This window comes from Euleptes europaea, chromosome 5, assembly GCF_029931775.1.
Source record: "Euleptes europaea isolate rEulEur1 chromosome 5, rEulEur1.hap1, whole genome shotgun sequence".
NCBI classification, from domain to species: Eukaryota; Metazoa; Chordata; class Lepidosauria; order Squamata; family Sphaerodactylidae; genus Euleptes; species Euleptes europaea.
Window position 1 is genome coordinate 89,099,793 of NC_079316.1, and position 26,751 is coordinate 89,126,543.

The 26,751-nt window shown below is 47.2% G+C and overlaps 1 protein-coding gene across 1 annotated transcript in view; it reads left to right on the plus strand.

The window, feature by feature from the left end:
* The window catches only part of SPOCK2 (SPARC (osteonectin), cwcv and kazal like domains proteoglycan 2), a gene marked incomplete at its 5' end in the record, with an annotated part of 90,521 nt that overhangs the window by 43,308 nt on the left and 20,462 nt on the right, over positions 1 to 26,751 (plus strand). Inside the window, one exon of the mRNA XM_056850505.1 lies at positions 22,708 to 22,753. Coding sequence (XP_056706483.1) covers positions 22,708 to 22,753 — 46 coding nt within the window. The remainder of the gene's footprint in view (positions 1 to 22,707; positions 22,754 to 26,751) is intronic.

A 26,751-nucleotide genomic window follows, 5' to 3' on the forward strand; every position in this document is an offset into this window, starting at 1 on the left:
TCAGAGCATTGGCCAGGCCTGGACTGCTGAGATCCAGAAGGGGAAGTGTTCCAGTTTCTGTCCTGTCTTTCTGACAGAGGAATAACAGAAATATAGCAAAGGAAATGGCATAAACAAACTTGGCCAGTTTAATGCAGTGGGTGTTAATTGGGCTCTGTGTTTACTAGTATTATAAGGAACACATGAAGCTGCCTTATACTGAATCAGTCCCTTGGTCCATCAAAGTCAGTATTGTCTTTGCAGACCGGTAGCGGCTCTCCAGGGTCTCAGGCAGGGGTCTTTCACATCACCTACCTGCCGAGTCCCTTTAACTGGAGATGCCGGGGATTGAACCTGGGACCTTCTGCATGCCAAGCAGAGGCTCTACAAACTCTGCCTTAATAAGAACATAAGAAAGGCCATGCTGGATGAGACCAAGGTCCTTCAGGTCCAGCAGTCTGTTCACACAGAGGCCAACCAGGTGCCTCTAGGAAGCCCACAAACAAGACAACTGCAGCAGCATTATCCCGCCTGTGTGGAAATTGATGTAGAAATGTTCATCTACCCCACCAACATGCAGTTTGGGTATCAGTGTGCATCTGGGTATCATTTTGAACCCAGATATACATTGTAGTGTGAATGGCTTTGTGATGTATTTCTGCATCTGCATGTGAATTATGATCATTGGGTCTCCCTTTGCTGGATTGGTCTATTTTTTTTGGGGGGGGGGGACACCCATACCCAGGCTTTTGGTTGCATATGAGAAGTAATTCATCACCTGTGATCAAAAGTATATCATTTTATTCTTTCCCTGTATGTCTTTTTAGCCCTCTTCAAAATGCATTAGCTCCCTGCCTGCCCAAAGGGTAGCGTGAAGCCAACATTTTGCATTCTCCTTCTAATTAAAATATCAGAGAAAAATTTTATCGTGCCTGGAATGGAAGTCATCATGGAAACACCACAGGGCACTGTGCTGTGCCTTTGTACTGGGTAAATGCAATGCGGGGAAAGTGGACGTGGTTACCACTGATCTGCAGTGAACTGGAATCAATGCCAGAGATGAAAGGCTCTCTGACATCACCATCTGACACACACACACACACACACACACACACACACATCCCGTGCGGGCTTCACGCCTCCTCACTAGACAGATTCTTGACGATTTCAAACTGTATGTTTGGTCTCCAAGTCATACCACATGGAAGCTGATGGGGACGATGTTCAGAAGTTGACTTGGGGGAAGTACTCTCAGGCAATTTGGAAGCTGTTCTTGAACAAAGGAGCTGATTGGTTTAATAGAGAGATACTGGATGCACTTTTCTAGCTCTGCTGAGGTGGTATTTGGAACTGACAGAGGCAGAATGTTGCTATTGGTTCAGCAAGGGGAAAAACCCCCCAACAAAGGAAATCTAGGAAATAGTCCCTTCTTTCCATATGGTAATTGCAGAGCTGCCATGTTCCAGTTCCTAGACCTGTGATTGCCTCTTAATGAAATATGAAGGTCAATTCGCATATTCTTTCCGTCTACTTCTGCTTCTTTTTTTGTGCATCTTACCCCAAAGATGTAAACATGCAAACTGCGAACACGGCAAACATGTTTCTGTGAACACAGAGTGTTTTACAGGTGCATTGGCCAAAAGGCATGGTCCGAAGCACATGATGCAGCCACTTTTCTGAAGCTAATAAAGTCTAGGTGTGGTCATATGGGCAGTCTCTTGGGACCACTGTCTACGGTGCCATGAGATCCATGGCGTGGTTATACATGAAATTAATAAATAAACTTGCAAGGGAGGCTAGGATTGACTATAACTCCCCATCAAGCATATGCTCAGTGGCCGGGAAGGGTGGGGAATCATAATAATAATGATAATAATAAATATGTTCTCACAACCACATGGGGACCACGCATAAGACTCGTTCTATTTTGCCTGGGAGAAAATTTACAAGTCCTGACTATATGCAAGGGTGGTCTTTTGTATGGGTCTTCCCCATTGGATCGACACCTCGAGGTTGTTGAAATACTTTCTCTTATGCAAGGGAACCACTCGACTGTAAGAGGCTCTCACACGTTTGTGCCAATCTGGAAAGGACCACCTCAGTGGCAATACTGGGTTTGCTGCTGCATAGCGTGTTGAATGACTCCAGCTCATCATTTTCCAGGGATTATCAAGATGGCCAGTAAGTCACTGTGAAGTCCGCTGCTCCTCACTGAGCATACCAAATACCTTTGAACTGAGCAGAAAGATTGCCCAAGCTCGAGCAGACCAAGAGCCCAGCCCTGTCCTGCCCAAAGAACTGTGATTCAGGAGGTCTTTTTGCTGGACAGCTCCTTGATTGTGCTCTGTTGAACACTGGTAGTTTGTAGGGCAGGTTTGCTCACTATTGAATGTGGTGGTGCTCTTTGCACAGTTGAGCATGGGCACCCCCCTGAATGCACATAATGCCATGTGCAGAGTGGGTCTTCACTTGTACCAACCCAGTGAGTTCTTCCACTAAAGTGATCAACAGATCCTGGAAATTCAGCACACATTAGGTACACCAACTGGACCAGCACTCACGTCCCAGCACCAGAGTCTGACTTCCACCATTGACTTCTGCAGATAGCCCATCGACTAAATGGCTTGGACAGCCCAGTGATGAGGACGGGTGCCACCTTCTGCCTGTCATATTCTTGGGATCATCTAACTGACCACAGCCAGAAGAAAGCATGCTGAACTAAAGGGATTTCTGGCCTCATGTGCCACAGTAGTGCCTTTTTGAAGCCTTTTGGCCTGATACAGATCTGACAGGGCAACGTACTAACCATTATCTGCAAAACAAAAGTCCTCCCTGCCTGCATCCATGTGGGAATTCCCATTTCCCTCTGGTAGCTTAATATAACTGTGGTGCATCTTTTAAATGCATCCTGGCATTGGCACAAGCATGTTTAAACAAACCCGGGTTGTCCTTGTAACCCTGGGTTGAAGTGGGTTTACAAACCGGAATTTACAGTGGAATCCCACATGGCTGATGCAATACCAAACCATGGTAAAAGCATATTGTGGAAAGGAGATTAGCGAACGCCTACCATGGGGAGCAGGGTAAGGTGAGGGTATGTGAAGCCATTATAGTGTAGTGGTTCATTTCTTTAAATATTTGGATATTCAAACCCCCTCTTTTCTCCCCAATGGGGTCCTAAAGCCGCTTACAGCATTGTTCCCCCCTCCTCAATTTTATCCATGCAACTGCGAGCGTGTGTGGCTGGCTCAAGGTCACCTAGGCCCTAATCAGATTACCGTTCTAAATGGGATGTCATCCGTTGTTGGCCCATTTTGGAATGAAGTGATACGAAGATGGGTGTTCATACAGCTCATTTCAATCCGTCTATGAGCCGTCTCTAAAGCGCTCTGGCTAGTTCAAACAGCCCCGCAATTGTTTTCCCACCCTTTTTGCCAGTGAGTTCTTTTCCTGCTTTTTCTTTTTTTAAGGTTCTGAGATTTGCGTTATAGCTATAGTGCAAAACTCAGAACGTTAAAAATAAAGTCGGAAAAGGATGCATCAGCAAAAAAGACGGGAAAACAATTGCGGTCCTTCCCAAAGCGCTCCAGGCAGTTCAAACAGCACACCGGAGCGATTCAGAGGTGCAAGGAAGAACTGAAAACGGTTGAAAGCAGTTTTCACAAAACCCGTCTCGGCCTCGCTTTGCGAATGGGACACAAGCGGCTTTGTCTGAACAGGTAAAAAAAAAATCCGTTAGCATCCGGGAGCCAAACCGGTTGTGTCTGAACTGACACAAAAAAAAATCCATTAGCAACCTGCTGCTCAAACGGATTATAAAGGCAGTTTGAATAGGCCCCTAGTGAGCTTCCATGGCAAAGTGAGGATTAAGGCCTGGGTCTCCCAGATCCTAGTGTGGCAGTCTAACCTCTATATCATGCTGAGTTCACTCCAATGTGGAAAAGATTAGGATCAGGGAGTCCTGGATTCCAGTTCTCACCCTAACACAAAGCTTGCTGGCTGACCTTGGGCCAGTCACACTCTCAGGGATGTGAGAAGGATGAAGTGGTGAAAAGCAGCATGATGCTCGGCGCCCTGAGCTCCTCAGAAGAAGGACAGGATCAAAATGCACTGGATAGAAATCGCACAGCCTCGCAAGCTGTGATCTGGAAGTCTCGTTGAAGTAAAAGTAAGTTCTGGGTGAAGTAGATACCTTCCATTTTTCTCGTGGGGCTTCTGTGAGATCGGCCTGCCTTTGGAAGGGCCAATCTGTAGAACTGGCAAGTTGTCCTTGGTGAACCTGATATGTCCAGTGCTGAGGGTTGCCAGCCTCTAGGTGGTGGCCAGAGATCTCCTGAGATTACAACTGATCTCCAGATGACAGAGATCAGTTCACCTGGAGAAAATGGCTGCTTTGGAAGGTGGACTCTATGGCATTATACAACACTGAAGTCCCTCCCCTCCCCAAACCTCACCCTCCTCAGGCTCCATCCTCCAAATCTCCAGGTATTTCCCAACCCGAAGCTGGCAACCCTACCAGTGCTACAGCTGTTTTGTCTAAAACAGTGGTTCCCAACCTTTTTTTGACCAGGGACCACTAGGACTTTTTTGTTCGGTGCAGGGACCCCAAGGTTCAAAATAAAAATTCTGAGAATTTGAAAATAAACTTTAATCATAACTGTTAGTTAAACATTAAACTTAGAATAATATTTGAATATATATTTTTTATAATAGAGAACTTTTAATTGAAAATATTAATTTATTATGGGTTTATAACTTTGTTTCGCGGACCTTAATTTAGTTCTCGCGGACCCCTGGGGGTCCATGGACCCCTGGTTGGGAACCAGTGGTCTAGAAGAAGACTAAATAAGTTGTTGGTGTGGCTCAGAGTGGTAGCCATCCTTGAGGAAATAGTCCTGGACAATATAAAGAATAGTAATCTTATGCCTAAGAGCCCCATGGCGCAGAGTGGTAAGCTGCAGTAATGCAGTCCAAGCTCTGCTCATGACCTGAGTTCCATCCTGACAGAAGTCGGTTTCAGGTAGCCGGCTCAAGGCTGACTCAGCCTTCCATCCTTCCAAGGTCGGTAAATTGAAGACCCAGCTTGCTGGGGGTAAAGGGAAGATGACTGGGGAAGGCAGTGGCAAACCACCCCGTAAACAAAGTCTGCCTAGAAAACATCGGGATGTGACGTCACCCCATGGGTCAGGAATAACCCGGTGCTTGCACAGGGGACACTTACATTTTAAATCTTATGCCAAAGGTGTTATCTCAATATCTCTCAGTCCTTGTTGTCTTTCTTCCAAGCGCTTGCTACAATAAGGCCTTTTAGCTGCCAGATTCTTGAAGAGCTAAGGTCTTCACTGTCTATGATGGGACATTTTTTCTCGCCCTTCAGTTAATTGCCTTTTATTTATAGAAGCAGGAATATCGACAGCATTTGCTGTTTGGTTTCTTGCAGACAAAGAAATCAAGTGGTTTTATTTTTAGGGCAAATCTGTGCCAAAACATTTTTCAGATGGGAAAAATATATGTATTTGGAACGTTCATTTTCAAAGCTCACATTAGCTCAGTAATTGTTAAAACACCCTTGTAAAGTCGGTTTGTGCAACTATCATCACATTGCAGAAGGGTATGTGCTGAAACTGGGAGAAAGTACACCGTCTAATGTCACCTAGGAAGAGGAGGAGGAGGAGATGAAGAAGAAGAGTTGGTTTTTATATGCCGACTTTCTCCATCACTTAAGGAAGACACAAAACAACCTTACAGTCACCTTCCCTTCCCCTCCCCACAACAGACACCCTGTGAGGTAGGTGGGGCTGAGAGAGCTGTGACTAGCCCAAGGTCACCCAGCTGGCTTCATGTGGAGGAGTGGGGAAACCAACCCGGTCCACCAGATTAGCCTCCACCGCTCATGTGGAGGAGCGGGGAGTCAAACCCGGTTCTCCAGATTAGAGTCCACCACTCCAAACCACCGCTCTTAACCACTACACCACGCTGGCTCTCTTTACCTAGAGAGGGTAAAGGCTGACAGAGATATTCTAACAACATGTATTCCGAGGCATTTATGTTCCAAGCGGGAAATAAATCCACACTGTCTAGTTTCCTCTGTAACATCTGGACAAATTCAGGTCACCGTGATGTTACATGAAATGATCATGCTGCGAGTTTCTCCTCCCCTGCTTCTCGCTGGGTTGGATCCACCCAGTTTTCCGCAAAGGGAGGAAGGGGTCAAAAAGACGACACGGGACCATGGGACCTGCGTGGACCAAAGCCTTGTGGGATGAGGCTGTGGTGTGAAAGAGAACTGAGTGGGAGTTAATTGGCTGCCATCGGTAAGGATGGGGAAACTGCCACCATGTGATGATGGTGCTTCACGGGATGAATTTCACCGGATGTCATTGTGGGAGGAGGACTAGATGGAATGCTGTTTTAGGTTGCTGCGATACCTGCCTTGGTTCCCTCCCTGTCTCCCTGCTCTCCAACACGGCTGAACAGGAACTTCGAGGGTCAGGCGCATGTCTGCTGTTGGAGTGAGTTATTTTAAGGGCCTTGCGTTTACCTAATCTTTGCCTACACACCTCCGTTCCTCTCCTTGTTATTGTGGCTCAGAAGCAGGTCAGAATACAAAGGGTGATAAGTGATTTTGCTTCTAGGATGCTCTCAGTAACTCTTGCTGAGCAAACAGGCTTCTCTTTATTTACGTCAAGGTCGGCCGCAGTCTCCTTCGGTTGTTTGACCTCCCCGGGGAGCCGCTGTCTCAGGTGACCTACACTGTCAACAGCCCTCTTCCCCCCCCTTCTCTCTACCTCCTCCTTCCATAAAGAGTGTGTCAGGAGGAAGAAGTGCTGACTTAAATGGTTTATTAAATAAATCAGAAGATAACCCTCCTTTACAAGTGCTGGGTTGTGTCTGACAGAGAGCGGGCATGGCGTATGGGTTAATGTGTTAAGCTAGGACTTGGAGAGACCTGGTTTCAAATCCCTCCTTGGCCATAAAGCTTGCTGGCTGACCTAGCACCAGTCACTATCTTGGCATAATTCACCTCTGAGGGTCGCTGTGAGGAGTAAACAGAATACTTTTATGTGCCTCCCTTGGAGGACAGGTGGGATGAAAATGTAATAGAGAGAACCCCCTTGCAGGTGTGATTTTGGGACTGATCCCTACAGACACGGACGTGCCACCCTTACAGCTGAATATGCGAATAGTACAGCTCTGGAGGTGATCTGAGCAAAGTTGCAAGGGGGAGGGAGCAATCACAAGGGGAGAGGGGGTATTAAATAAAGGAAAAGGTAAAGGTCCCCTGTGCAAGCACCAGGTCATTTTTGACCCATGGGGTGATGTCACATCCGGACATTTACTAGGCAGATTTTGATTGCAGGGTGGTTTGCCAGTGCCTTCCCCAGTCATCTTCCCTTTACGCCCAGCAAGCTGGGTACTCATTTTACCGACCTCGGAAGGATGGAAGGCTGAGTCAACCTTGAGCCGGTTACCTGAAACCGACTTCCGTCAGGTCGAACTCAGGTTGTGAGCAGAGCTTGGACTGCAGTACTGCAGCTTACCACTCTGCGCCACGGGGCTCCTTAGAGGGGGCCTTAGGGGCACGAAATTCAAAAGAACACTCTAGGATCGATTTGAGATTCAATTGCAATAAATAAAGCCATAAAGCAGTTTGCTCCCTTCAGTTGTAGATGGGCCTTCAGGGGAAAGCAGAGTAGCGGGGAATGCAGCACGGTCTTCGGATGTGTCTTTGAGTGCCATTGTGATACCGGTGTGGGAACATGAGGTGCTCTCTCTTGGTTCTCCTGAAGAATACTCCTGTGTAGAACCTCGCTGTGGGTGTGTATGCCTGCACACAAACTGCCCTTCCCATGAAATCTGATGGTCGGTGATGACAGTTTCAATCATGCAAGTTGTGACTTGATGCTGCAGTCCTGGACAGATGGTTGTGCATGTGTGACTTCATTTTTTCCATACAGCTATCGTATGATTGTGTGACACAATTATCACAGATGTTGGCTTTTATAATTTCTCAATCTGGCTCCCGCTGTTGGTTGAGTATCTGAACTGCGGGTTAAGTGTGCATATTGGCATCAAACCCGAATCCAACATTACCTCGGTTCCCACCCCCCGCTCTCCCTCTTACTGTCAGCATAAATCTGCATCTACCACATGACTTCCGGTGTTGTTACTGTCTCTAGCAGAGAGATTAAGAATAGCTGTTTGCATGTGTTATTGATTTAAATGTATGCCATTTTAAAATTGCTGTTCCTTTGCATGGTGCCTGGATTTAAAGGGGGGAAAGAGCCCATTTGAAAAATGGCCATGTAGGGACCAAGTCTTTCCTAGCAGGGGTACAGAGGACTCTTGGATTAGTCTTCTCCTTACTTCCCTGGTGATCTGTCTTTGCCCCAAGGCACCTGATCTGTAGCTTCCAAATATATCTAATTCATATCCCGGAGGGAAGGCGGCATGGTCGTAGCCCGATCTCATTAGATCTCAGAAGCTAAGCAGGGCCGGTACTTCAAAAGGAGACCACCAAGGAAGACTCTGCAGAGGAAGGCACTGGCAAACCACCTCTGCTTCTCACTTGCCATGAAAGCCCCTTGCTGGGGTCGACATAAGCCAGCTGTGACTTGATGGTACTTTACACACATACACTTCATATCCCAGCTATCTTTCAGGAAGCGGAGGGCAGCACCTAGGATTGCCAGGTCCCTCTTCACAACCGGCAGGAGGTTTTTGGGCCAGAGCCTGAGGAGAACGGAGTTTGGGGAGGGGCTTCAGTGCCATAGAGTCCAATTGCCAAAGCGGCCATTTTCTCCAGGTGAACTGATCTCCATCGGCTGGAGATCAGTTGTAATATCAGGAGATCTCCAGCTAGTACCTGGAGGTTGGCAACCCTAGCAGCACCCCATTTTATGCTCCCAGGATCCTTATAGGGTACATTCACCCGAGTGAGGGCTCAAGATCATGCAGTGAATTTCCCAGTCGGAGGGGGGCCTTTGAACCCAGATCCTTCCCCCATCCAAATCCATGGGCTCTCCAAGCCCAGTGAAGCAGGCTTTTTTCCAAGAGGCCTTCTCCCTAAGCCTGCTTTCCCAAGCAATCCCACAGCGGCAGGTGGCTCCAGAGCGCATCAGCGCCACCATCTCCAGTGTGATGCCTCATTTGCTCCCTTGGCAGAGCTGCTGTGAAGTGGCAGGGTGCCAGCTCCAACAGCGTGTGCCGCTTCCTGTGAGTTGGGTTGGGGGGAAGGGGGGAGGCATTGTTATGCGTTGTGTGCTCCCTTTGGTTGGTGCGCTGGGAAACGCTCCCAGCGGGAGTGGAAGGGGCTGGAAGTCTGGAGCGGGCCTGCAGCGGAGAGTGAATTGGCTTTGTTCTCCCGGCTCGCGATTGCCAGCCCGACAAAGAGCCAGAGTGGCAGATGGGGAAGCATGGTGCTTTTGACTTTGAGCTGAGCTGCGCCATGGCTTCTTCACCCTTTGGGGACCCTTGTCTCATCACTTGAGGGTCCAGCTGTGCGGAAAGCTCACATGGGCTGGGGAGGGGCAACCAGGGAGATGGGGGAGAGGCAACCAGGACATTTTTATGGGGGAGAGGCAATCAGGACATTTTTTAAAAGGGAGACAACAGGGAAAATGCTGTGACTCTGGCACACAGAGAGGAGATAAGAGACGGGGACGCCTGAATGTGGAAGGATGGTCACAGATGGAAAATGCAGTGCTGTTCTTACGTAGTGTTTCCTGGAGGATGGTGGGGCGTTGGCAGCCAGTGGGTGGGTATTGCTGATTTGTGTGTATTTAATCATTTAAGCCCTGACTTGGATAGTCTAGACTAGCCCAATCTCATCAGACTTCGGAAGCTAAGCAGGGTTGATCCTGGAAAGTATTTGGATGGGAGACCTCCAAGGAATATCAGGGTCGTTATGCAGAGGAAGGCAATGGCAAACCACCTCTGAATGTCTCTTGCCATGAAAAATCTACCAGGGGTCACCATAAGTAAGATGTGACTTGACGGCCAAAAACAACAACAACCATTTAAGACAAGGATGGCGAACTGCAGGCCCTCAGGGCTCATCCGACCCGGGTAGCAATTTTATCTGTCTCCTGCCAAATTGTAATCAACGTATGGTAAAAGATCAGCTTCCTGCTAAGGAGACTGTGGTCTGTTAGGGGCAGAGCCGTAGCTCAGTGGGTGGAGTTTATGCTTTGGGTGCTCGAGGTGCTTACAGAGAATCCTATAGAAACAGCTTTATGTGTTCATAAGGTGTGCCCTCCATTTCACTTCGGGAAAACTTTAAAAATACTTTTGAGTGATGAGGATAGTCCACAGTTTTATATTCCCCACCCTGAGCCGAGCAATAATAATTCCCTTTCAGTTCCAGTGCAGGCACTTGGCTACATTTTTGTCTGTTCTGGGTTGGTAAAGTTCAACAAAACAGAAGGACCAGGGAGGATGTCAGAAGGTTCAGAAGACAAGACTTGTGAGGAACGGCTGGTGAAACCAGCCGATAAAGAAGCCTGTGAATGTAAAGGCCTACTTGAGTCAGTCTGGAATATTTAAAAGGATACCCACAGGAGAAAGAGGAATAATTTCCCCATGAAGATGGGGAAACGGCAGGATGCATTTATATTATAAGAAAGTAGATTTGAGTGAAACAGTAGAATGGAGAACTAGCCTACTGTGGGCTAGTTCACACAAATGCATCTATCAATAAACGACTAATACAAAATCAGGGGTTGGCGTGCCTGTGTAAATGGGCCAATATAATACCACATGAGGAATTTTTGTGTCTTCTCCCGTCCCTTGAAAGGTGAGCAAAATGGATTCACACAAGCTGATTCTGATCATAAGGAGGAGACTAAACACGTGGTGTACCTTCATGTGTAAACCAGGTGTGATGCCTTGTAGCTGAACGCATGAGCTGGCACCACTGAAAACGCGTTGCTTTTGAAGTGAGGTGGGAGTGACAGGAAAAGTCTGTCTGTTGCCAAATCTCCTGATGGCTTATTCACATGTGGATCTTAATGCTGCAGCCTTAAAGGGATTCATGTCAGAACAGTCATGATGAGAGCAATTCTATCAGTAGGATAAGGAAGTGAGAATGTGGCACCCCGCTACTTGGAGACTTATAAAAATTTGGGCAGGCATCTGTAGTGGATGCAGTAGACACAGAACCTCTTGATCCAAAGACAGGATTAGAGTAAGTGGCGCAGAGGAATCCCTTTCTACATTTGTAATTCCAGTCAGGCCCTGACCTGGGTAGCCCCAGGCTAGCCCGATCTCGTCAGATCTCGGAAGCTAAGCAGGGTCAGCCCTGGCTAGTATTTGAGTGGGGGACCACCAAGGAAGTCCAGGGTCGCTGTGCAAAGGCAGGCAATAGCAAACCACCTCTGAATGTCTCTTGCCTTGAAAACCTACCAGGTGTTGTCATAAGTCAGCTCTGACTTGATTGCAAAATAATAATAATTATTATAAAAAAATCAAGTGGGTTGGATCCAATGATCTGACCCATAGACACCAGGATTGTGGATGTTATCTGCAAAGCCCTTCCCCAGCAGGCTTTTCTGACCCCTAGAAAGTTTATTTCCAGGTCACTGGACATGCATGGACCATGTAGGTTGGGATGCTTTTTTTGGTGGGGGGGAGGCAACTTCACCTTCTTCTTCCATCAGAGGCAGAAGGAATGATTCCTTCTCCTTCCTGGAGACACCAGAAATGTCCATCCGTTTTTTCCACTAACAGATCATTGGATTGATCCAGTACACTGGGTGGAAGAAAATGTAAGTAATAATTTCTCAAAGAGCCCATAGGTCATATGAATTTGACTGTCTCCCCCCCCCATCTCTTATCATCCTATTAATACACTGCAAACAGCTTCTATTGGAAGTGTGTTTTCTGTTTGTTTTGCAACCAAGCATTCATTATTACAGCTGAGAGCCGAAGAAGAGACATACTTGTAATGTGTTGGGTAGGACCGTACCTGCAGATGGAGCTTTGCTGATTGTTCTAACCACCATGGTTATCCCTGTGGAAGAGGCAAGCTGCTTCTAAAACAAAGTAGTGGCTAATCACTTCCCACCATTTTCTCCTACGGGCTCATGTCCATTCTGTAGCTCCATGCTTCTGCTATGGCACTTTTAAGAACATTCCCTTGGCCATAGATTCTCCAGTTCTAGTGGCAAGAAGAACAGAGCAGGTTTGTAAATAGGCAATCATCTGCTCACTTGCAGCAAGGAAGAATTTCCTCCAGGCAGCTAGACAGCGGAGTAAACTGAAACGGAGGGATTCATCCCCCCCCCCGTTTTATCTGGTGATGTGTCACAATTGACTTGCATTAGTATGGTTAAAAACAAGACCAAAAAAAAAAAAAAAAAAAACCCTGGGGCTGCTCAGTAGTTTTTAGGAACTTGTTTGTAAGTGAGCTTGAACACCCAGTAGCTGAGCTCACGCTGTGCCATGTGAGCAGGGAGCCAACCCCTTGACGGGCTGATTGGCTGCCCAAAAGGGACCCAACCTTGTTCATCATGTTGTCCCCCTCCCCCATTGACTTGCCGCCACTATTCAGCCAGAATTTGGCCTGGAGGCCATCACAGCACTCAAACACTGTGGGCTTGTCTCCTGAACCTGCTCACCATGAGGCTCACAGCATCTCTACGTGTTTGTAAAAGTGACTTGGAACCTTTTTCTGGCTCAATGACTACTGGTGGGTGCGCCTCTAGTTGGCTTGTGTGTGTGTGTAAAGTGCCATCAAGTCGCAGCGGACTTATAAAGGTAAAGGTCCCCTGTGCAAGCACCGGGTCATTCCTGACCCATGGGGAGACGTCACATCCCGACGTTTTCTAGGCAGACTTTGTTTGCGGGGTGGCGACCCCTTTTTGGGGTTTTCATGGCAAGAGACTAAAAGAGGTGGTTTGCCAGTGCCTTCCTCTGCACAGCAACCCTGGTATTCCTTGGTGGTCTCCCATCCAAACACTAACCAGGGCTGACCCTGCTTAGCTTCTGACATCTGATGAGATCAGGCTAGCCTGGGCCATCCAGGTCAGGGCCTAGTTGGCTTAGCTCCTTGTAACTCCCTCTGTGCATGCTTGGAAGAACGAATACCCTGTAAGAGTTTATGTGGGCAAGAAGAAATATACTTCTGTACTCATTCTCTTACTGTCTATGGTGATGGCTGCCAACTTGGAAGGCTTTAAGAGGGGAGTGGGCATGTTCATGGGGGAGAGGGCTATTCATGGCTACTAGTAAAAACAGATACTAGTCATGATGCATACCTATTCTCTCCAGGATCAGAGGAGCATGCCTGTTGTTAGGGTTGCCAGCTCCGGTTTGAGAAATACCTGGTGATTTTGGGGGTGGAGTCTGAGGAGGGCGGGGTTTGGAGAGGGGAGGGACTTCAATGCCATAGAGTTCAATTGCTAAAGCAGCCATATTATCCAGGGAAACTGATTTATATCACCTGGAGATCAGTTGTAATAGCAGGAGATCTGCAGCCACCAGCTGGAGGTTGAGAACCCTACCTATTATATTAGGTGCTTTGGAACACAGGCAGGACAGTGCTGCTGCAGTTGTCTTGTTTGTGGGCTTCCTAGAGGCACCTGGTTGGCCACAGTGTGAACAGACTGCTGGACTTGATGGACCTTGGTCTGATCCAGCATGGCCTTTCTTACGTTATGTCACTTGGTTGGGTGACTGGAGGCAGTGACAGCCGAAAAGTCTTTAGGATAAGATTTGGGATGGACTTCATCAGTGTTCAATCTACGGGCAGTGTTCTGATCAGGACTATTGAGCTTGTGATCATCATTTCCCTAGTCTGTATTTTCATATAGTCCTTTGCAGCGCATTTCGGGGGCGTCAGCCTCACAGGCTGCTGCCATAACGACAACGGCCTACGAATAGTCTTAATCATGTTCTTGTTTCAGGTTTTATTTGCAGAGGCAACCGGAGCATAGTCAGGTGTACGTCTTGCCGGGAATGCCGGCACATGAAATATGATGCAGAGCCCCACTGTAGCCTGCTGAGACTCTGCTGTTCATGCCCCAAAGGCAAGAGAAACCTCTGGAGGGAGACGTCACCACTTAATAAATGCCCGGAATTATCAGCCCTCATCTTGATTTATATTCCTTGCAGTCCAAATCTGCTGTTGCCATTGTTACAGGCAAATGACTTTAATGGTTGCAAATTGGACCCCCCCCCCCAAAAAAGATAGATAGATAGATAGATAGATAGATAGATAGATAGATAGATAGATAGATAGATAGATAGATAGATAGATAGATAGCATTAGCGGAGTGGTTAATAAAACAGATCATTTCTCGGAAATGAATTCTGACATTACTAGGAATTTATACAGTGGTTGTGCTTCCTTGTCATGATGTGCTCTAGCTGCTCTGTGCTGTCTCTTGATGTGTGGGGGTTGTTTACATCTCTTTTTTCTCTCCCTTCTTGTTATTTCTGCTGCTCCCTTCTGCTGTGGTCTGCATTCTCCAGGAGGTGGAGGTTAGTACTGATTTTTTTTTTAAACCCTCTCGTTTCATTTTTCATCCTGACAAAGCATCTGTATCATCTTCTTTGTGGTCCCCTCCACCACAGTTCCTTCATCTTGGGTATGGTTTATTTATGTCAAAGAATGTCAAGCGGTTGAACATAGCCAGACATATTTCATGTATGTAGAATCATAGAGTTGGAAGGGGCCATACAGGCCATCTAGTCCAGCCCCCTGCTTAATGCAAGATCAGCCTAGAGCATCCCTGACAAGTGCTTGTCCAGCCTCTGCTTCAAGACTGCCAGTGAGGGGGAGCTCACCACCTGGCCTCCTCTAAGTGACAGCCCTTCAAATACTTGAAGAGAGCAAATGTCCGTCCCCCCCTCAAACTCCTCTTCTCCAGACTAAACATGTGAACTGATGCCCCTTGGTGGCTTTTTTGCAGGGAGAAACTTTGGCGTTGCTTAGGTGTTACGCTGGCTAAACCCAACTTCAGTATAAAAAGCTGTTCATATCGACATCGGGAATGGAATAAGTCATCACTTAATTACGAACCAAACTGAGGGTGTGTCAGTTTTGTACTGCAGTAGTGGGGGAGATGTTTGCGCATTTGAATACTTCCTCATTAGAACACTTCCTACATATAGAAGTTGAGAGCAAACAGGTAGGCTAAAAGCTCTCTCTCTTTGACATTTGAGTGTGTGTGTACAAAAATCAAACCAAGCCTGAATTCTCCCAAGAAGCTAAAAAGACCAAACTGAGACCATCATACATCGGCCACATTATGAGAACACAAGAGTCACTGGAAAAGATAATAACGCCAGGAAAAGATTAAGGCAGCAGGAAAAGAGGAAGACCCAGCCTGAGATGGATTGACTCAGTCAAAGAAGCCAAAGGGCCCTCAGTTTGCAGAACCTGAGCAAGGCTGTTAACAATAGGACGTTGTGGGGTCATTAATTCAATTTTTTTTGCTGTCAAGTCACAGCTGACTTAGGGCGACGCCTGCTGGGGTTTTCAAGGCAAGAGATGTTCAGAGGCGGCTTGCCATTGCCTGCCTCTGCATCATGACCCTTGGAGATCTCCCATTCAAATACCAGCCAGGGCCGACCCTGCTTAGCTTCTGAGATCTGACGAGATCAGGGCCATTAATTCATAGGGTTGCCATGAGTTGTTTTGCATGTCATTAATAGGTTCACCATAAGTCGGAAGTCACTTGATGGCACTTACACACAGGGTGTTGTGTTTTGTTTTTAATGGGGGAAGCCTTTGAACGTGTAGTTTCCCATCTATAGTGTGAGGTACTGCAGCCCAGCAAGAACTCAGCTGTGTGATCTTTCTGATTATATGGCTTGGTTTTTAGCTAGGACCAACTTTCCTAGAGCCATAAATCTGGAACAGATGCAAAATAATAATGATCCTTCAATTCCCTCCCTCAAACAGCAACTTCCACACAGCTAAGTCTATTATTGGTTGGTCCTGTACAAAATGGCAGACCACCTCTGTTAGTCTCATGCCTGGCAAACCCTACTGGGTTGCCATAAGTGAGCTGCGACTTGACGGCACTTTACACACACATATGCAAAACCAGCCCATAGTGTGTTACAAGCTGAGGAAAAGGATTGAAGAAGGTTATTCCACCACTGCTTCCAAGATGGCTGCAGCCAAGGTCGCCAATTTGAATCCTCCCAGAAGCTAATTTGTCTAGGGCAAAATGTCCCTTTTGTCCTTTATCCTACCTGTTGTATTAAGGATGGACAGCAGGACTGAAGAGGGGTTATTGTGTCCATACTCTACTTTTAGGCAGCAATCTCCTTTTGATTCCTCATCATCCCCCTCATTATTGCTTTGAGAGCAGTGGGGCAAACTTGGCCACATTGACTAACAGTATCAGCCCTGTAGTAAGAAGAAGAAGGAGAGTTGGTTTTTATATGCCGACTTTCTCTACCACTTAAGGAAGAATCAAACTGGCTTGCAATCACCTTCCCTCCCCCTCCCCACAACAGACACCCTCTGAGGTAGGTGGGGCTGAGAGAGCTCTTAAGAGAGCTGTGACTAGCCCAAGGCCACCCAGCTGGCTTCATGTGCAGGAGCGGGGAAACCCAGTTCACCAGATTAGCCTCCACCGCTCATGTGCACGAGCGGGGAATCAAACCCAGTTCTCCAGATCAGAGTCCACCGCTCCAAACCACCGCTCTTAACCACTACACCATGCTGGCTGTGGTGACAAAGGGGTTCAGACCTGTAGCTTTGGGGGGCAAAGCCAGCCACTGAATTATGGCTGGTTTTGCCTCCAAATTCCCATTTTTCAGTTTTAAAAAAAAGTAATTCGGAGAAGCCTGTGAAGGAATGGGGCAGGGGAAGAGACAAGATTGCTGGAGCTGAGTTGGTTAACCCCATCCTGTGCAAATTTGTTCTTGCCTGCTCTTTTCCATCAGCTTTCCTCCTTGATCCCTTTGCTTTCTTCTTCCCTCTGTAATGTCCACAGTGTCAAGTAGGCAGGACAGTGAGCAGAAATATTAGATTTGAGATTTACACCATTTTTGAGGTATGTGGAGCGAGGAATTTGCCTTGGGAGTACATAGGGCCATGGAGAGGGGGAAGGACAGAAACAGAAACCGATGTCCATTTTCACTCAGCCTAGAATCTGGTTTTAATCACTAATTACAAGTTATCATGGTATAACTTGCCTGTGTGAACAAGCATGCTCCTAAGCATGTGCAGAATGCCTTTTATACACCAGTGAACAACCACTGTCCAGCTCGTTCTCAAAACCACCACCCCCATCTGGAATTAGGGCTAAAGGACTGAACAGTCATAATACTTAGGCAGGTTTAAACTCCAGCGCTTTTCACAACAGAAAAAAAGTAACATACTATAGATGGCCAAAAGGCTAAGGGAGCAGAATATCCGAGCAGTCTTAAGCCCTGTCATCTCTCTTTATAGGAAAAGAAGATATTTTGAAGGATCTAAATAAATCTGTGCCAATAACTATCAATTCTCGAAATGCCAAGACTGCAAAAACCCTACACATGTGCAGAATACTTTCCCCAGCATTGCCAAATCTGTGGGGAAATTTCCAAGATCTGGGGGGTGGATCCAGGGGAGGGCAGAGTTTGGGGAGGGGAGGGAGGGATCTCTGCAGGGTATAATGTCATAGTGTCTACCCTCCAGAGCAGCCATTTTCTCCAGGGCAACTGATCTCTGTAGTCTGGAAATCAGCAGTAATTCCAGGAGAGCTCTGGGCCCCATCTGGAGGTTGGCAACCCTACATTACACAGTAACCAGAGATATCTATCTGCCTGGCATTATGGTTGGTGTCTAGGCTGGAGGAAGTGATTTGCAGGCAAGAGTAACTTGGGAATCTCCCATTTTAACAATTATGCACTGCTTAATCACTGTCTCCCTCAAGATTCACCCTCAGCTTTCCCAACGTTTGAATCCTACCCTACAGACTTGCAGAATCTTATGAGAGAAGACTGTAGATGCACTGATTAAATAATTTTTAAAAAGGATTCCTAGTACGATCATAAGAAAATGATGTTTCCCTGGCTAGCCTTTGGTGTGCCGTATTGCATATATATGGCTTCTAAGAATTCTGTGCATGCCTGCTTGAGATGACCACAACACATGCAAACGGTAGACGGGGGCAGTCATTTCACTAAAAGTTGAATTACATGTAGCCCATAGACATGTCTGTGTTGTTGTTTTTTTAAGTCTGGTAAATGGCCTATGACACCATGGGGGTACATACCTAGTAGTGTACAGAAGAACAACTTTTAATAGAACTATTCAGTGAGTCACTAGAAAAGACAGTCATGCTAGGAAAAGTTGAGGGCAGCAGGAAAAGAGGAAGACCCAACAAGAGATGGGTTGACTCTATAAAGGAGGCCACAGCCCTCAATTTGCAAGACCTGAGCAAGGCTGTCAAAGATAGGACATTTTGGAGGACTTTCATTCATAGCAGGGGTGGGGAACCTTTTTCCTGCCAAGGGCCATTTGCACATTTATAACATCATTCGGGGGCCATACCAGGTGCAGATCTCCCAATGGGGGGGAGAGGCTAGGGTTGCCAGGTCTCCAGCCACTACCTGGAGGTTGGCAACCCCAGGGGAGGCCACACAGAGAAGGCCTGCAGGGCGCCCCCGCTCCCCCCTCCCAGGCGGGAGAGCAGCCAGCGGTGGGCACGAGCAAATGAGGTGCCAGGGGGGTGCAGCCTGCAGTCGATCGGCAAGGGAGGAAGGGAGGAAGGAAAACAGAGAAAGAGGAAACAGGAGGGAGAAAGAGAGAGAAAGGGAGAAAGAAATGGAGCGAGGGGGAGAAAGAAAGTAAAGGACAGAGGGAAAAAAAGAAAAGGACGGAAGGAAAGAAAGAGACAGAAAAAGAGAGAGAAAGAGAGGGAGAAAGAGAGGGAGAGAAAGGAGAAAGAGTGACAGAAAAAGGAAGAAAAGAGAGAAAAGCCTTCCCCACACACACACACACCCGCACACGCCAGCCCAGCACGACCGGGCCCCAGCCTCCCCTGCCACACACACACACACACACACACACACACACACACACACACACACACACGGCGGTGCACGGAGCCCCGTGCGACCAGGCCCCAGTATCCATGCCCTCCCCCCCCAGAGTCCACAAAAGGCGCCCCCCCCCCGAAGCCTGATAGGCTCCCGCATGCATGCTGCCGGGAGCCGCCGGCCTCTTCCCCCCCCCTCGCTGCTCAACAGCTGACAGGCAGCGAGAGGGGCTTACAATGTGCCGCGGCATTCCTGCACGCCGCGGCTGTAGGGGGCAGCCTTGGGGGAAGCGTCCCTCCCCCTCCCCTCTCGCCGACTGTCATCTGTTGGTCGGCGAGAGGCGGTCCAAAAGGCGCCACAGCGCCCCTGTAAGCTGTGGCCCCAGGAACACCCTCAGGGAGGGCCACCCTGCGTCCCGCCTCCGCGGCAGGGCCCCAGAGCTCCCGAGGGCCACAAAAAATGTCCTCGGGGGCCACATACGGCCCCCGGGCCTGAGGTTCCCCATCCCTGATTCATAGGGTCTCCATGAGTCGGAAGCGACTTGACGGCACTTCACACACACATACATTTAGTGAGTGCTATCACCAGGCCCCACTCTGTGACATCACTAAACATTGCCCATAAAATCATTATGCCCCACTCAGTGAGTCTCAGGCTTTACTATGGGGACTTACTATTGGCAATCCGAGGCCCACTCCCCAGGTCAGTGTAATGCCCCCTGACCATAAAACATCTGACTGTGGACCTGAAAGGATTTCACATAGGATTTCCTTTCTGTTTTACTTTATGTTAAACGAGGGGGCAACCTGCCACCTGTCTCGGGCAACATGAGTGAATTTAGGCGCCATTTGGAGTTTCTGAGATTTTAATTGGCATTATATTGTTTTAAATTTAGAATTCATTTTTAATTTTACTGTTGATTATTCATGATGCATTTTAAATGATGTTGCTCCCTCTGAGCCTGGCTTCGGCCTGGGAGGGCAGACTACAAATCAAATAAATAAATAGTATATAATTTAAATCTTAATTCATAATGATTCCATATCGTCAAGCAGTTTTTTGATCACATAATGTTCACGTAGTTGCCTTTTAATTCAGGTATCTTATTTCATAGTACAGCCCACGAGCATAAATTACTGAGGCTTTGTTAATTCTATAACATAATTTTTTCAATACCACGCAGTCATTCTGTTAACCACACTAGACAGTTCGCATGATCATATCAGTTTTATAGTTAGAACGTTTAATCTTCCCTTTAGTCTATAATCATGAAGCACTGTTGTGGCTCATTCTTGGCCTTTTTCCATTATGAGTAAATTTAGATATTAATTGGTTCCACAAAATTCATCTCCTTTTAGTCGGTACTGTTTGAAATAAGAGATTTAACTGTGAGTAGAAAGATATTATTGAGGGTCGCTCAACAACAGTAAAAGAGCCTTCCAGTTTTTTGGTGGGAGGGGCTGGGGAAATGACTTCCTGCAGACCTAGAGTTGCCAACTCTGGATTGGAATATTCCTGGAGATTTGAGGGGAGGAGCCTGGGAAGACCGCGATGTGGGAAGGGGGGACCACAGCAGGGTATAATGCCATAGAGTCCCCCTTCCAAGGCAAACTGATCTGTCATTTGGAGATCAGTTGTAATTCTGGGAGATCTCCGGTCTCCTCTTGGAAATTGGAAACCCTATGTCAGGGGTGGGGAACATCAGGCCCAGGGGCTGTATAAGGCCCGCGAAGTCATTTGGTCTGGCCTTTCACGGGTCCTGGCAGATCTCTAGCTTAGAAGGATCTAAGACTGGTGATCCTCCCCCTCCCGCGGACAGGAATAGCCTCCATTCAAGGCAGATGTGAATTTGTTTTGCCGAGAAAAGGAACCTTTTCCCCCCCTTACAGAAGAGTCGTTAGCTATGGAGTTGCTAGGACCGCCCAAAAAACTGTGTTAACCCTTTCCCACCCAGGCCATGGAGAAACGTATTCCCTCAGTACTACAAGAGGGCCGGGGGCGGAAGTGGCGAATGGCCCGCGAATAATGTTATAAATATCCAAATGGCCCTTGGCGGGAAAAAAGGTTCCCCACCCCTGCCCTATGTGGACTCCAAGTGCAATTTTGTACATTTGCATATGAGCACACCCCCACACCCTTCCTCTTCCTCACAGCAATTTCCTTCATCAGCCCTGATGGAGCCTGAAGGAAGGTTAGAGAAGTAGGCCCACTCCTTGCTTGAGCGATTGACCGTTCCTTCTGCCAACTGACAGACTAAAACCGCAAGCACCTTTCCCAGACATGGCAAGATCACCACTTACCATGAGGAGAGGGTTATTTGCTATTTGACCCGGTGGTTTTCATGAGACCACCGCATCTGTATAAAATAGGGTTGCCAACTGCCAGGTAGTAAGCACAGGAACGGCGGAAATAAATCAAAGTAGCTCTATGATGAACAAGATATATTAAAGTGCATAAGGGGACTAATAAGCACAAACAACATTAATATATGTACAACTATCTCTAAATAGTCCCGAAGGTACATATGTTCAAAAGTTCAAAGTAGGTAGAACTGGAAAGAAGTCTTCATAGATGAGTGATGAGGGAGATGATCGTTTCTCCTCCCTCATCACTCATCTATGAAGACTTCTTTCCAGTTCTACCCACTTTGAAAACTTTTGAACATATGTACCTTCGGGACTGTTTAGATATAATTGTACATATATTAATGTTGTTTGTGTTTATTAGTCCCCTTATGCACTTTAATATATCTTGTTTATCGTAGAGCGACTTTGATTTATTTCCGCCGTTCCTGTGCTTACTTCCTAACCCGTGGTAATAGTACAGGGGTGTTAACTTGGGTTGCTTGCTAACTGCCAGGTAGTAGCAGGAGATGTCCTGCTAATTCAACTGATCTCCAGCCGATAGAGATCAGTTCACCTGGAGAAAAATGGCCGCTGTGGCAATTGGACACTACGGCATTGAAGCCCCTCCCCAAACCCCGCCCGCCTCAGGCTCCACCCCAAAAATCTCCCGCCGGTGGGGAAGAGGGACCTGGCAACCCTAGTATAAAAACTGAGGGGAAAGCCACCTCATGGTTACGCGCCTCTACCTCAAAGGTAGCTGTGTGACTGTTGTCCCGAGATGCAGCAAAAATATTTTTTAATGAAAGATGGCCAAGGTTTCCCCCTCATTTTGATAAAGCAGTGCAGCCATCGAGTTTCCTACCATCAAACCCTTTTTGCTTTGTTTTTTTCCCTTACTTATAGGATGTGCTTGCTTATGCTTGTGTAACACTTGAAACCAGAAGACGGCTCCATCGATTGCTGTGTATTGCGAAGTGTTGGTGGCTTGCCAAATCTGGAAAAACTCAAAAACCAGCCGGCATCAGGAGGAACTGTCATTCCTAAATTTTGTTACCAGTTCTTCCGCAAACTCAAAAAAGGGGCAAATCTCTTAGAACCTGGGCCGTACCTTTTAATAGTTATAAAGAAGAGGGAATATTAATGGGCCGAGTAGTTTAGCAGTCCGGTGATTCAGCTTCTGTACAGAGCAGACAGTGAAGACAAGAGGAATTCCTAAATTATTTGCAGATCTCTTAGAGAGCCTCTTTCCTGGAAGTTGGCCCGTTACTTTTATATTCTCCATATGATGTGTTAGAAGGATTGATTAGCCAGGAGTTCTGAGCATTTGGATTTTGTAAATAGCAGACGTTTCCTTTGTCTAAGCTATTTATTTGTTTTATCTTTTTCTTCTTCACATTAGGATGACTACATCAAGAGCTGGGAGGATAATCAGCCAGTTGATGAAGGTAACACTTTTTTTAAAAACTCTGCTTACCTTTTAAAGCAGGGATGGGGAACCTCAGGCCCGGGGGCCGTATGCGGCCCCCGAGGACATTTTTTGTGGCCCTCGGGAGCTCTGGGGCCCTGCCACGGAGGCGGGGCGCAGGTCGGCCCTCCTCGAGGGTGTACCCTCGAGGAGGGCCGACCTGCGCCCCGCCTCCGCCGCAGGGCCCCAGAGCTCCCGAGGGCCACAAAAAATGTCCTCGGGGGCCGCATACGGGCCTGAGGCTTACAGGGGCTCTGTGGCGCCCTTTGGACCTCCTCTCGCCGACTGCCGGCTGTTGGTCGGTGAGAGAAGAGGGGAGGGACGCTTCCCCCAAGGCTGCCCCCTACAGCCGCGGCATGCAGGAACGCCGCGGCACATTATAAGCCCCTCTTGCTGCCTGTTGGCTGTTGAGCAGCGAGGGGGGGGGAAGAGGCCAGTGGCAGAGCATGCATGCGGGAGCCAATCGGGCTTCGGGGGGGGCTTTCGTGGACTCGGGGGGGAGGGTATGGAGACTGGGGCCCAGTCGCACGGGGCCAGCGTGTGCGGGTGTGTGTGGGGGGGGAAGGCTTTTCTCTCTTTTCTTCCTCTTTTTCTGCCACTCTTTCTCCTTTCTCTCCTCTCCCTCTTTTTGTCTCTTTCTTTGTCTCCCTCCCTCCGTCCTTTTTTTTCTTTCCCTCTGTCCTTTTTTTCCTTTCTCCCCCTCTCTCCATTTCTTTCTCCCTTTCTCCCTCCCTCCTTTTCCTCTTTCTCTGTTTTCCTTCCTCCCTTCCTCCCTTGCCGATTGACTGTGGGCTGCGCCCCCCTGGTGCCTCGTTTGCTCAGGCCCACCTCTGGCTGCCCTCCCACCTGGGAGGGGGAAGCGGGGGCACCTTGCAGGCCTTCTCTGTGTGGCCTCCCCTGGTGTTGCCAACCTCCAGGTGGTGGCTGGAGACCTGGCAACCCTAGCCTCTCCCCCCCACCGGGAGATCTACACCTGGTATGGCCCCTGAATGATGTCATAAATGTGCAAATGGCCCTTGGCAGGAAAAAGGTTCCCCACCCCTGGGATGGCTACCTATTGCAAGGAGAGTCTCATGCTAACCCAGTAGTTTTTCTGCGAGTCAGTCCAAATGGGAGCAAATCTAATATGCATGGGCGTATCTGGCTTGCGAAGTCATGACTAGTCAAATCTCAGGATGTTGTGAGACAGAGTGGGGTTACTGGCAGCAAATAGCTTTCCTAGAAAAGTCAATTGGGTCACGTAATTAGTTGATTTTAAATGTGCCATAAAGGTTTTCAAGTTATTAAAGGTGTTTCCTGTTTAGTATGTGGTTAAATTAATCTTTTCGGGGGTAATATGTGGATTCTGTACTTTTTCTGTAGCTGTCTACTTTTTTCAGCACTGATCCAACTGCGCACATGCACAGTGGCTGGGGCCGTACATGCACACCCTGTCACATAAGATAATTGTATATTAGTGGGGGAGGGTTGTGGAGAGCCTCAATCCAGCTCCCCCTACCCGATCATGCTGATTGACATGATTGTAGCAGGCTTGTCAAAAAGGTTTATGAAAAAGGTGGGTTTTGGAGGGGAGGTTGATGGAGAAGAGAAAGATAAAACAATACTGGAGGGCTGGGAAGGAGAGGTCTGGGATAAGACAAAGCAAAGAAGATTGGGCAGAATTGTTTACTAGCTCTGCTGAGTTGTGCACTCAACAGGTCTGGGGGCTTGCTCAGTGAAGGATGATGGTTGCCACAGTTCCTGTATTATTGCTTTTTGTGTTGCTTGAGAATTGTTGACCATTCAAGAATAGATCACACGCACACAATATAACATTTTCAACCTCTGAGACCCTTGGGGTGGAGGAGTTCATCAGTTACCAATGTACAATTCTGACAACTTGACTTCCAATCATTGTCCACTCAAGACACAGTTGATTTGGTTTTTACAAGAGAAAACTCTTCTTTGCCCATAAAAAAGTGGAAGAAGCAAGCGCCAGTCCTCTCTCTTGGTTTTGCTGAATAAATTGAATTCCATTTCAAGAAGGCCTTGACTTCTCAGCCTTGAGAAGAATACTGATATGTTGACCTTCAGAAAATGGTGCAAGAGCAATTTTTAGGCTGCCTTTCTGCAGGCCAGATTTTCGTAATGTTTACTAGCTATAATGCAGCACAGAAGCGCTCTGAAGCTCATTGATATCAGGATGCTCAAGGCGCCCTAAACTCTACATTGGATGCTAGCCTACGACCAGAGGGGCCCTGAAGCAACTTTTTTTTTAAATGAATTAATTTTTCAACAAAATTGATGGAGTTTTTTTAGGTGTTTGTTATTAAAATAAGGCTATTTTATTGATAGAATCATAAGCCAATGGGTTGAGGTACTTAATATTTCTTAGAATATGCTCTAATGCCCATTTCATACGGCCTCAAAATGTCCCTGTAATTGATTTTATTTCATTATTTTCTCAGGGGCTTGCAGTGCCTAAACCCCCAGCTGTATAGGCTCACTGAGCTCACCAGAATCTATTCATTGCCTACATTTTGGCAGCTGGAACCTCAAATGCTTCATTGGTGTACGGCTTAATAGTTCTATAGCTCAGCCCTTAGGCTGTAGCCAATAGTAACCATAAAAAGACATCTGAATTCTCAGTTCAGGCTGCACTCATCTCGCTTGTGCATTTTAACACCAAAAATCAGATTTTCACCTCTTTATCCTAATAAAGAGCCCCCTCTGATGACCTTCTACCTCTCTATTAGAGAATGAGCCAATACATCTGCTATAGAACAACCCCATTGAAGAAGATAAGAGCGGTTACCCAGACCTCATTGCTGATGGGAAGGGGCTCCCTGTATGGCCCATTTTCAAGGACTCCACCCCACCACCCTGTTCTCTGTCATTTGGGCCTTGAGGTCCTTGCAAGGGCAGCAAGGCCCTTTGAACCTTGTTGGATGTTGCCCTATTGTTGGTTGCAAAGGGCCCCCATAGCAGTTCAAGCTTCAGGGTCCCAAAAATGTAGGTCCGCCATTGCCTATGACCCCAGCCTGGCTGTAATCTTAGGCAACCTGTCGTATGTACTTGGTAGCCCTGGATGGCAACTCACATCTCCACATCAGAAGATTCACCAAGCCTATGCAGTAGGTTTTGGATAAGCATCACAAAGCAGATGAGGTTGTGCATCCAGACATATAACTGTTTATCACAGTGTGCCTTAGAGGTTGTATCAGCACACAGATTTCTCTGGGTAGACCAGGGGGAGGGGGTATTACATTAAACTTCTCTTTTCTTCGAGATGTAACATGGTAATTATTCGCTGGCTAAAATCTCATGAACCTCACCATCTATTAGTTCTAGGATTTAGATGTGCATAATTGTTCATAACATTTCCGTGTGAGGGGCACCCGCAAGCCAGGGTGCTTTGGCTTAATTTTTTAAAATTAAAAACCTAATCACCAAGTGTGAGTATGAGAAAGGGGAGCTGGTTAGCTCAGTTTGGGGAGATGATTGGAAAGCAGATACAAAGAAACATGACAATAATCATTATATGATGGCATTACACCCCATTGTCTTCAGCCAGCTGTTGGTTTGCCCACACAGTAAGTGCTTTACTTGTACTAAACAGTTGTTTTCACATGAAAACAAACATTAGATGCTGTTGTATGTAAGGGGGAAAGGACAGATCCAAAGAGCTTACTGTATGGGAGTTTATGTATGGGAGTTTTACCTGAGGTTCGTTGCTCACTGGACCCAGGCTTTCCTGTTGGGAATCTATGCACCAGCAGTCTCCAAGCTCAAATCAAGTCCCCGCCCCTTTCAATCCTGCTTTGTAATTGGCTTACATTGTAGTGCTTACTGTGAGAGAAAATCCCCCCCAAAACCCAACTGCCACATAAAAAAGCATTTTAAGAACAAAAAACAAAAAAATGGAGCAATCTGAAAGGAAGCAGGGGAGAAATCCAAGCCTTTTTTTAAAAAAAGCCTGTCTTCTGCTTAGAAAGAGCT